Source organism: Sardina pilchardus, chromosome 8 (assembly GCF_963854185.1).
Source record: "Sardina pilchardus chromosome 8, fSarPil1.1, whole genome shotgun sequence".
Lineage (NCBI taxonomy): Eukaryota > Metazoa > Chordata > Actinopteri > Clupeiformes > Clupeidae > Sardina > Sardina pilchardus.
The window spans coordinates 27,747,294-27,759,589 of record NC_085001.1 but is presented as its reverse complement, the minus strand read 5'-3'; the positions used below and the strand labels follow the sequence as shown (position 1 = coordinate 27,759,589).

Here is a 12,296-nt window from a genome sequence, read left to right as displayed (position 1 = left end):
TTTCCTCATCAACAATAAACCAATTTATTTTACTCTGGAGTATTGAACCCATAATAGACCTCTGAAGTTCGCATACAAAAAAGCTACCATGCCAAATAAGGAGATCCGGTATTAAGGATTTTTCTATGGGAAAATAAAATGGTAATTTTCCACTATCGCACCTGTTAAACTCTCGCGGGGACGAAGAAATTGGAAATGTAGACGTTATGCACTACAAAGTGTTGTCCTCTGCCTTCGAGTGGATACTGTGATCTTCGGGGTGAAGATAGCACAATTTGATCTTTGCTGAGCTAACAATGCAACTTGCCATAGGTACTTAGCTTCAATTAACACCCGGATCTCCTTATACGGGCAAAGATGGCAGCTTTGGATCCTTTATGTAGGCGAACTTCACAGGCCTATGGCAGTAGTCCAGATCAATTGGCAATGCCAGTCATGCAGAATTACCTGCCAATCAATGGCAAATGTGATTTGCGTTGCAGTGACACACCCATAAATCCGGTAGCCTATTTCCTAAACTGTGGGCTATAGGTCCGAGTTAAAGGACACGAAACTGCTGAACGTAGCCTAAATGGTGGCTTCAGAGGTTCCTGGAGTAGGCCTATTTGTCGTGCCCAGGAAGAATGGCAGAGGCTGTTTCTATTAACCAAGAGGACCTTTTTATCTGTCCGATTTGTTTGGATCTACTGAAGGATCCAGTCTCTCTTAACTGTGGACACAATTACTGCACGGGCTGCATTAAGGGCTGTTGGGATCAGGAAGATCAGAAGGGAGTTTACAGTTGCCCACAATGCAGAGAGACTTTCACTCCAAGACCGGTTCTAAAGAAAAATAACGTTTTTGCTGAGCTTGTGGAACAGTTCAGGAAGACCAGAATTGAAGATACCGCTTCTTCTTCTTCTCAGTGTTTTGCTGGACCTGGAGACGTGGAGTGTGACAGCTGCACCGGGAGAAAACGAAAAGCCGTCAAGTCTTGCCTGGTGTGTTTGTTGTCGTACTGTGAGACTCACCTCCAGCTCCATGGTGAACTCTCAGGGAAAAGACACAACGTGGTCGATGTCACCGGCCAGCTACAGGACAAGATCTGCGCTCAACACCAGAAGCTCCTGGAGGTATTTTGTCGCACGGATCAGAGTTGCGTCTGTGTGCTATGTCTAGATGAACACAAAAGCCACGAGACGGTCTCAGCTGCAGCTGGGAGAATGGAGAAACAGGTAAGCACCGGGAGGGAGACAGGGAGTTCAGGTGCGGATATTTTTAGTGTGATCGCGAGCTCTCAGACCATGGGTAGGCCATCATTTGCCTAGCTAACGCCAGACCTCATCGCACGCGCAAAGTAGAATGTATTATACTCAAATGTGTGTATGATTGTGTGTGGGCAGTAGCCTACAGTAGGCTACCATTGCACATGGATTCCCCTGTTATAGCCTACCCGTATACCAATTTAAGCTCATTTAGCCTATTTGAAGCGATGTTTTTTCTGCCCTCAGTGTGGGAGTTTGGGAGGGTATTCGATGTGACATCCTGCATTTGTTTGATTTATTTATTTTATTGAAGTCTTTTTGTGTTGGCTATGTGCCGGGTTGCATATTTTGGGGCATTGTAAATCAATCTGCAATAGCCTACTTTTCACCACGAAAGTTTTTCAGCCCATTTAGGATGTAAGGAGCACCAGGGGCCAGTTGTTCAAAAAAATGTAATTTGGAAATCCTGCTTTTTGGTATCCGGGATCAGGTAATCCGTCTTACTTTTAAGTCAATTTTTCAAAGCAACATTTGATTGGATCACACTTATCCAGATACACTGTTTTCAGGATTACCAAATCCGGATTGCCAGCTAAAGATCAGGTAAGAGCCAACATGGGGTCACTTTAAGTATTAATTTTGAGACAAAACACAAAACATAAGCATGAAACTCCATTTATAATGTTTTTTATGACCCCTCATATTAAGTAGGCCTATGCAGTATCAAGGGATGCAATTGTTAAAAAAATATTTTGACAGGTTCTATCTGATGATTGTTTCTTTGACAACAATATACAGTGATGAATGACAGTGACAGAGATGAAACATTTAATATATTATTTTTGTTTTGTATTGAAATCTGTTTGGGGGTTTATTTCATGTGGACAGGATCATTTTATTTTTACTTTACTATACTGAAATAAAAGGCTTAATTGGTAGCCTGTCTACTTTATCATTGTAACGGTTAAACTTGAAAAAGTTAAGTGCAAAATATAAATAATAAGTATACACTGAATTATACAAATGTATAATTTGAACAATTTTAAAGTTTTACTACATTTTCTTCCTGAAATCCACCTTGAAATCCTATCCCTAGTTGGGATCAGGGTAATCATGTTTTTTTTGGATCAAAGTTATCCAAATCCTGCTGAAAAGTTTTGAACAACACAAACTGAAGGTTTGATCCATTTCCAAACTAGGATTGGATTACATGATCTGATCCGAATTCAGAATCCTTCTCTCCCTTTTGAACAACCCATTTTCCAGATTTGATCCAATCCGATAAACAAAATCCGATCAGATTACCTTTGAACAACTGGCCCCTGGGGGTTCATATTGTGTTTGTTGAGAGGAAACCATTTCTAATCATTAGACTATAGACTTTTCAGACGATACTGCAATTGTGGGATGTATCAGGGATGGGCAGGAGGAGGAATACAGGAGCCTGGTGGAGGACTTTGTGCAATGGTGCAGACTCAACCACCTACAACTCAACACGACCAAGACCAAGGAGATGGTGGTAGATTTCAGGAGGTCTAAGCCTGCTCTGCTGCCAGTCACCATTGAGGAGGTCAATGTGGAGGTGGTGAACACATACAAGTACCTGGGCGTACATCTGGACGATAAACTGGACTGGTCAGTCAACACTGAAGCAATATACAAGAAAGGGCAGAGCAGGCTGTACTTCCTGAGGAGGCTGCGCTCCTTCAATGTCTGCAGCAAGCTCCTCTGGATGTTTTACCAGTCTGTTGTTGCCAGCGTCCTCTTCTATGCTGTGGCATGCTGGGGAGGAAGCACTAGGAAGAGGGATACTGGGCGACTAGACAGGCTGGTAAGGAAGGCTGGCTCTGTTGTGGGAGCTGATCTGGAGTGCATCACTTCAGTATCAGACAAAAGGACCCTGAACAAGCTACACAGCATCCTGGACAATGACTGTCATCCACTCTACAGCATTATCATACAGCAGAAGAGCTTGATCAGCTGGAGACTACGCTCCATGACATGCACAACAGACAGACTGAGAAAGTCATTTGTACCCAGGGCCATACAACTGTACAATGCTTCACTGAAGGGAAAAGGAGAGTTGGACTTCTATGCATAGTATATCTGCACCTCCACCCTCTTATACACTTACATGGCATGACTTACATGTCTACCCTCATGTCTAACTCTTATATTATTACTATGTTAAGTTTATTTTAATTGTCCATATATTTATATTAGTACTGTTATTATTATTACTATGCTTACATTTTGTACTGTACATATTTATTACTGGTCACTAGAATTTTATCTTGCACTGTTGGACTTATTTGCACTACCAACTTGACACACACCTCAGACTGGATCACAGTACCAATCCTCAGTACATTCATGCATACCTTATCTATAGTATTCTACTGCTCCTTTAGTCATTGTTGATTGTTGATTGTTGATTTGCTTTTTAATCTTTTAACCTTGAATTTCCCCTTGGGGATCAATAAAGTATCTATCTATCTATCTATCTATCTAGACTAATAACACTATTTGGCACCATACAATGAAATAATATAATTTCTACAGATGTTCATTAGTAAAGCTAGTCATATGTATAGCATCAAATTATATTATTTACTTATTGAATGCTTCTTTCAGAAGCAGAGCACATCATTTCCATCTGCTCCTTTTTGCCAAGTAAAAATGCACACATAGGGTCATGAGTGCATACATGGCATCTCTCCTGAGTCCCAATATTTAAAGTTGGGTCATTCATGTGAGGATTAAATTACTATTGAATATACTGTGCATGCACTATGTAGTAATGTGTAGTCTGGTATGGTCATTGTGTAATTTAGAAGGAAATGGAGGAGACCAAGAGGAAACTCCAGCAGAGACTCCAGGTGAGAGAGAAGGAGCTGCTGGAGCTGAGGAAGGCTGTGAAGACTCTCAAGGTGAGTAAACGAGCTGAGAATACGATAGACACTTTCAGCTGCATACAAACAGGTGTGTTCCTTAGGCATTCCCGGTGGCACAGTTAGCATCATTGAGCTACTGTAATAGTAATTTGGGTAGAATTGAAAATGTAGTACTGACCAAAGGACTGGACAGCAGCTGGCTGCCATGTCAGAGCTCATCTAACGGTAGACAGTTGGTACTTAGCTGTGCAGTTTATAAACCTTCCTCCCTTAAGATATGTGCCAGCAAGAGATGCTAAAGCCTATGAGTTTGCACTCAGTCAGAGCTTTCACACAATCAGCCAGAGAGGAGTCCACACTATGGATAACTGGCTAAGGGCCAGATTCTGCGCATACAAAAGCTTGGTATTAGCGCTTTCTTGGTACATCTGGCCCTGAGTGAGGGCTGCTTTAGATGGACCCTCCTCTTTGTGTGTCTCCAAAACAGAGCTCTGCACGGACAGCAGTGGAGGACAGTGAGAGGATCTTTACTGACATGATCCGCTCCATTGAGAGAAGGCGCTCTGGGGTGACGGGGCTGATCAGAGCTCAGGAGAAGGCTGAGGTGAGTTGGGCTGAAGGAGTCCTGAAGAGACTGGAGCAGGAGATTGCTGAGCTGAAGAGGAGAGATGCTGAGCTGGAGCAGCTTTCACACACAGAGGATCACATCCATTTCCTCAAGGTACCTGTAGTAGATAGGATATTAGCAGACAACATTTTTAATATCCAACAACATCATACAATCCTTGTTGGAACATACTAATTAAATTGGTATACGTAACATAATTAAAGTGTGTGTTTCAGTGAAATGTTCTTGCATTCAGTGCTAAAGCTCTGCAATATTGCATTCAGTGCTAAAGCTCTGCAATATATAACCTCAGATATCCATTAGATCAGATCAGATGTCTTCAACATTTCTCAGAGCAGGAACACCTTGCTTGATAGAAGCACAAGGGAGGGACCCCCTTGTATTGCATCAAATTATGTTGCTTATTAAATCTGACAAACTATATTATGTAGGACAACTTATTTGACATGAGACGGTAATGGCGTATACAATGTACAGGTCCCGCGTGGCTAATCAGGAGCATGGGGAGGATTCCCGCTGGGCCGTTAGTGTTCTGGGCCGGTCTGAGTATTGTGAGCTTAAATATATTGTTTCCGAAGTTTATTCGCTGCCCCCTCGCAACACTTCAGCAGCCTGGGCTGTGTGGTCGCGGCCCCTTAATAACAGTTTCCCAAATATTAGTAAATTAGTAGCATTTACAAAACTGTTCGGAGTCGGACATTGCAAGTCTATATTTCCCACTTCAGCAGAGAGGTGTAGGCTAATAATAATTATTAATTACCGGTAAGGTAATAACCCCAGATCTCAAACGCCCTTGAAAAAAAAATATGTATTGGGTCCTCCTCACATTGACCCTAACTCGAAATATGTATTGGGTCCCTTCAGTTCAGTTCACATTCAGTTTCAATGAGCTGTTAGAGAAACTAGTCGTCTAAAGTTCTCGGGCAAGAAAAATCAGTGTCAATCTAGATGTCAAACTAGCAACTGATCAAACAGGGTGATTATTAATATCAGGGAAGGGTATTCCTATATGATCCTATCTAGTGAAAAAAACACAACCCATTACGGTAAAATTAAATGTCCCACTCCGGCCCTGACAATGTTAATCCATTAAAATAGCCATTTTGGACAGTGGTCATACAGTATATCTACAGATCAGATATAATTATGTTTCTATCTTCTGTCATCTCCCTCTTTGTAGAATTTTCAGTCAGGCAGCCCTCAACCTCAGTCTAAGGACTTATCCAGCACCTATGTCAGCCAAAAGTGGTCTTTTGAGGCTGTGAAGAAATCTGTCTCCACACTGAAGAGGCAGCTGGAGGATTTCTTCACGCAGGAAGTCATGAAGATCTCTGTAGCAGGTGTAGAAACTGTCACATAAAATAATGGCATTTACTGTATGCTAAGTAACAGTTTGATGATTCATTAATTAGGCAAAGTGACTTACAAATGGTTACTTGTACCCAGGTAGTTTTGGTCATTCAATGTGCAATATACTGTACTGTACCAACTTAATTTGCTCTGCAGTGTGTTGGGTTAAGGCATTGATTCAAATGGTTCTATTACATTAACATGAATCATCATTTAGCTGATACTCTTATCCAGAGAAACTCACAGTGAACTAACTAGAGGAATACTGAATCAACTTGGGGTTAGATGCCCTGCTCAGAGGCTCAATAGTGGCAGCCCCTGGGATCAAACTCACAACCTTTAGGTGTTCCAGTTGGAAACTCCTGAACCACTAGACCAGCAGCCCCCACATCTGAAGGTGTTCTGAACCTGCTCTCCCCATCCTGATGAAGTGGTGATTAAATTAGTGCATCTTAAAGTTTGGTTAATTATAATGTTTTTTTTCCCCTCAGTGTCTGATGGCCAGGCTGTTTTTACTGAGCCAGTAACCAGAGAGGATTTCTTAAAGTGTAAGTTGATCTGGTCTACAAACACTGAGACAAACTTGTACACATTTGTGGAATCACACGCTAACACACGCACCCATACGCAAGCAGACAGACACACACACATAAACTCACAAACATAACCACACACACTTTCAATCTTTTTTTTTTTTTTTAAAGTGTATGTGTTCGGGCTTTTGTATACCTCTAATGACCGAGACAGTAGAGAGTGACAGGAAGTAAATGAGAGAGAGAGAGTAGGGGTGGGTTCCGGAAATGACCATGAGGCTGGAATCGAATCCGGTTCGCCGGTGTATGGTGCAGGTGCCCCAGCCAGTTGCACCACAGCTGGGGCCTACTTTTAATCTTTTTGAAAACAGGCAGTGAAACACACTCACATGTACACTTGCACACAACCAAATACGCAAATGTACAGAGACACACACACACACACAAACACACACACACTTTTAATAACATGCATATGGCCATTCATACCAAAATGCACAGAATCACACACACATGCGCACACACACACGGACATGTGCAGTTTTGAAGTTTTGAGTAGAGACACTAGGTAGCTCACAAATAAATCAAATCCACTAGCATGGGTGTTCCCATGCTGCCTTGCACGCAATTTCATTCACGCTGCTAAGGCTGGGATTATACTTGCCGTTAGACCAAGCGTAAGCGTATGCGCCCGTGTGCGACCTGCTGTGTACAGATTCGCTGCAGCATTACGCACCCAACTGGAGGTCTTCACTAGGGGGAGACTATAGTAATTCAGCTGTGGAAGTTGGCCATGTGCCATTGTTTACTCTCATGATTGCCCCCCGTCGTTGATAATTTTTTTGGCAATGATCGCCCCCTACTTTCTTGTCAGTATTGCATCTCGCGGACGCGTCATGTTCGCTTGCGACGCGCCAAACGACCACAAAATACGCGAGGCAGCCATGATGCGAACACGAACACGTTGTCTGCGGCAAGTCTAAACCTGCCTTAAGGCAGTCTGGAAACTACCACCCTAATTTTTGCCTGAGATAGGGGACCAATCACAGAACAGGGGCGATAGCAAGACGATGATGAACTATGCACAGACGTATTTGATAGACATCCGTGGCGCCTAATGAATGTGTCTGGGCATTTTTTTCAAATACGAGAAAATTAATGCCAGACCACATCTCATTGAGACGGTGCCAGCCAGGCTACAAATCCACACAATTCAAGCAAAACTCGCTGAAACATGAACACAGATACTTTCTTTCTTTTAATCTTTTAAATACAGACAGTGAAACACATTCACATGTACACTACACTGACACACAGACACACACACACACCTACACTGTAATGCACAAATAGGCTACACGTCTAAAGGCACCAAAACTAACCAAAAACAAACCTGGTGTTGAACTTGTGCCGTTCAGAATTCTTTGGTGCTATCTAGTGAACCAGCCCGCATTTACACCAGTTCTGAACCGAACCAAGGATGCGTCATCAACAATGGGTGGTGCATGCAAAAGCAAAAGTTAATGAGATGCATAAACGGGAGAGTGATATGACCAGTTCTCCCATAAAAAATGGCAGAAACTAGCTGTTTAAAATGCTAATCAACATCTGCAGTGTAATGCTACTTGAATCGTTTTGTTTACTCATGGCAACAGTTGATATGGAGGAAAACTCGTGCTTTTAGCCTTTTCCCCACTGAATGGCACATGACACGCCCACTCCGGTTCGCAAGAAAAAACAAGTATTTTTTGGTTAGACTTCCTACTTTTCCGGCTTTTGTTAGTTGGAAACACAACGAACGGTTCAAATGTTGGTTCGCGAACGGGAACGGAGCCGGTTCTCTGTCGGTGGAAAAGGGCCTAATGTGTGTCCTGTTTTCTTTTCTCCATCAGACTCTGGTCACTTCACACTGGATCCAAACACAGCACGCAGATACCTCCAACTGTCTGAGGGGAACAGGAGGGTGAAGAAGACATATCATCAGTCATATCCTGATCATCCAGAGAGATTTGATTGGAGGGATCAGGTGCTGTGTAGAGAGGGTGTGTCTGGACGCTGCTACTGGGAGGTTGAGTTGAGTGAGGGGGTTGATATAGCAGTCTCATATAAAAGCATCAGCAGGAAAGGACTGGGTGATGAGTGTAGGTTTGGACGTAATAATCAGTCCTGGAGTCTGTGCCGCTACAGCTACATATACAGGTCTTCTTTCTGGCACAATGATAGAGAGACTGAACTCCCTCTAGTGGCCAGCTCCAGAATTGGAGTGTATGTTGATCACAAGGCAGGAACTCTAGCTTTCTACAGCATCTCTGACACAATGACCCTCCTGCACAAAGTCCAGACCACATTCACTCACACACTCTACCTTGGGTTTACATGTGAAAATAATGGATCAACAGTGAAACTGTTGTGACTCACTGTATTAAGCAGGACACATTTGTCTTCAACAAATACATAACTAAAATGTTGTCAAACAGAACACTCCTGAACCCAGATCAGAATGTTGAAATCATCTGTGTTCTGTGGGAGAGCAAATACTCACTCTGAGTGGCTGCATGTGTAGAATAAAGCTGATGTGTGTGTCTAAACTTATGTGATGTTGGTGGCAGGGATAGACATCTAGGCAATAATAGGAAAATAAATAATTATGCCGATTCACATGTTTTGGTAATCCTTTCATCACATACATCATTTGTCTAGTATGGCAGATTTCAAATCTACTTTAATAGTATTATTAGAAGTATTTTGGGACAATAACATTATACAGTAGTAAACATTTTCATTTATTTGATCTAGCAAACATTTATAGTTATTTAATCTAGGTCTTTCTTGTGTGTGTTTCTTGATATTTTAACCTAAACTGCATTGCTTGATTGCCCAGCCAAAGGAACACACACACATACACACACAATGTGAATCAGAGTACAGAGACTCATCATTCTGATGTTCCCATTCATTCATTATCTGTTAGAACAGACACACACACACACACACACACACACACACACACACACACACACACACACACACACATCTCTCTAGCTCTCTCTCTCACACACAAACACATACAAACACAGCAGCAGAAAGGAGGAAATGAAATAAAGCTGATGTTCGTAGTGTCTATTTCAGATGTTTAGAATGTGTATATCCATTCACAGGGATTGTCCTTGCTGTGGTGAGTGGGAATGATGTGTTGTGTGATATCTCTGCACCCAAGTAGCAGTGCCTCGCCCACAATATAGTCCCAAGTTTTGCTATCCGGCAAAAAAGAATCCCATTCACTATGCTAAGCTGTTCTTGGCGTTGTCCAGAGAGCGCTGTACTGCGCTGCACTTCAACTACTGCTAAGCACAAACTTGCACAGGACTTTAGTATCGACCCATGTACATCTACTTATTATTTTTAAACAGTGATATTTATAGGATTTTACAGTATTGTACTATACTCCTTGATACTATGTAAATTGCCCTTTGGGGATAAATAAAGTGTTTTTGAATTGAACTGAATCAAAGCTAATCTAACGAGGGCACTGCCGGACTACAGCAATGCATGCGCGGAGACAAAAATGTTTTTGCTCACTTATGGAGCTCTAGGAGAGACGTTGAAAAAAATGGTGGTGAGCGTCCTGCATCAGACCCTCGCTCTGCTCTGGATGAGCCTGGACCTGATGGACCCGCAGTGCATTCTGGGCCAGGCGTACCCAGCGCTGGTGGTGCTGTTTCTCAGCCTGCGCTTCTCCGTGCTGTGGAACACCGCCTTCCTCCTGTTCTACTTCGCCACCAAGCTGGTGATGGAGCCGGTGCACTGCTACACCCGTGAAATTACGGGCCTGCGCTTCAAACAACACCACACAACCAGCTGAACATTTGCATGTCTCAATTAGACACAACTTTAATTTGCAACTGTTTGGTTAAACATTTTTGTTTACAAAAATATTCAGTTTGAAATAATCTTGCTCGTTTGTGCTCATACAGTATCACAAAGAAGAAAATAAAAAACACCATCAGGCAAGTTTCCCAAATATTACTTTCACACCATCAGGCTAGTTTCCCTAATATTACCTGTTACACCATAAGCTGGTTTTGCGTTTAAGGAACACACGTACAACTGGTGTCTTCAATATGTTCGTTAGAACAAGTCTATTTACGCTCTTAAGGCATAAAATACTCAATCTGCATCCCGACAATCCTGAAATCATGCTTTGTGCCATTGGAACCTGCTTGGAAATGGAAGGACAAGGTCAGAATACAATTCATAAGGAATGACTGAGGCTCTTCAGCGTTAGGTGACCCTGGCTGATGAAGCGTAGGGCAGCAGTAGAGTACCTGAAATGCGCACTGTGAGAAAAATATAAACATCTATATTGCAAAGCGCATAGCTTGGTCTGTTTGCTGCTCAAACGCTGCGGGGAGGAGCAATGTGGCCAGAGAGAGATTCCAGTGCTGATTCAGTCAGATGCAGAAGGAGGAGGGAGACCCAAAGGCACTTAACACACCACAGCCCACTGTGCACTCCTCATGCTGGCCTAGAGAGACAAAGTGTGTGTGTGTGTGTGTGTGTGTGTATTACAAGTCCTCAGAGGAGTGTGTGTATGTGTGTAGACCCAAGAGGTGAGTGTGTTTTGTTTGAGTCTCCAGGAGAGAGAGTGTAGTCTTCGGATGAGTGTATGTGTGTGTGTGTGTGTGTGGAATCCTCAGATGAGTGTGTGTGTGTGTGTTTATGGAATTCTCGGAGGAGTGTGTCTGTGTGTGTGTGGAATCCTGGGGGCAGTGAGTAAATATGTCTGTGTGTAGTCCTCTGAGGAGTATATGTGTGTGTGTGTGTGTGTGTAGTTCCGGGAGGAGTGTGTGTGTGTGTGGAGAGGAAGGCTTCCCGCTGGAGCCCAGGTGGAGCTAAAGTGCCACAGGAAGTTCATTGGAATCAAAAGTTCATCAGAATGCTGGATGGCCGTGTCCCCTTTTCAAGTAAATTAATTTTCCCTTAAAAGCCTAAAAGTTAGCAGGTGTCCAGTGGAGAAGCAACACGCGCACGCACACACACACACACGCACACACACACACACACACACACACACACACACACACACACACACACACACACACACACACACAGTAGTACAATAACATATACAAAACCATTTCTGATTACAAAATCAAATCATCAAAGTAGAAAATCTCCTGAATAATTCTAATAAGCTTTCCGACCCCTAGAGCTCAGTAAGGCATTGTCTGTCTGTCTGTCTTTCTGTCTCTGTCTCTCTCTCACACACACACACACTCTCACACACTCTAAAACACACACTCACACGCACCCTGTGCATTGATGCCATTGCGCACACACACAAGTACACACTAACATTCAGTCTGCCCTTCTGTCACACATGGGGAGAGGTGTCCAAACTGCCCTAGTCGGGTAGAAGAAGTGTCCAAAATGCCCTGCTGTGGAAACAGAACGGTTCCAACAGCTCCGGTTTTGGGGGCAGAATGGCCCAAAGTGCCCCTGTGTAGGGGGAGAATGGTCCAAAGTGCCCCAGTATCTGGGCAGAATAGTCCAAAGTGCCCCGGTGTTGGGGCAGAGGCTGCAGAGGCCCAGTGAGTGGTGTGGGGAGGCTGGAAGAACTGAGAGCCCAGGATCAGGTGCAGGACAG

The 12,296-nt window shown here is 43.2% G+C and overlaps 2 protein-coding genes across 4 annotated transcripts in view; one reads left to right on the top strand and one right to left on the bottom strand.

Annotated features, from left to right (window-relative positions):
* Nucleotides 1-513: 513 nt before the first annotated feature.
* Nucleotides 514-9,268, top strand: LOC134089630 (E3 ubiquitin-protein ligase TRIM47-like). Of its 3 annotated transcripts, none has more exons than XM_062544087.1 (6): nt 514-1,112; nt 4,079-4,174; nt 4,626-4,859; nt 5,947-6,106; nt 6,608-6,664; nt 8,542-9,268. In XM_062544087.1, the coding sequence occupies exons 1-6, from the start codon at nt 624-626 to the stop codon at nt 9,060-9,062; spliced, it is 1,557 nt and encodes a 518-aa protein (XP_062400071.1). In that variant the 5' UTR covers nt 514-623; the 3' UTR covers nt 9,063-9,268. The 3 variants fall into 3 exon arrangements, with proteins under 3 accessions (XP_062400071.1, XP_062400070.1, XP_062400072.1); XM_062544086.1 differs by having other exon boundaries at nt 514-1,214; XM_062544088.1 differs by lacking the exon at nt 5,947-6,106 and having other exon boundaries at nt 514-1,214; nt 8,542-8,678.
* A 1,240-nt stretch (nt 9,269-10,508) lies between these two features.
* Nucleotides 10,509-12,296, bottom strand: part of dock5 (dedicator of cytokinesis 5) — a 34,498-nt gene continuing 32,710 nt past the window's right edge. Inside the window, exon 51 of the mRNA XM_062543484.1 lies at nt 10,509-12,296. This exon is cut by the window's right edge and continues 133 nt beyond it. The gene's annotated coding sequence lies outside the window, so the exon portion shown is untranslated.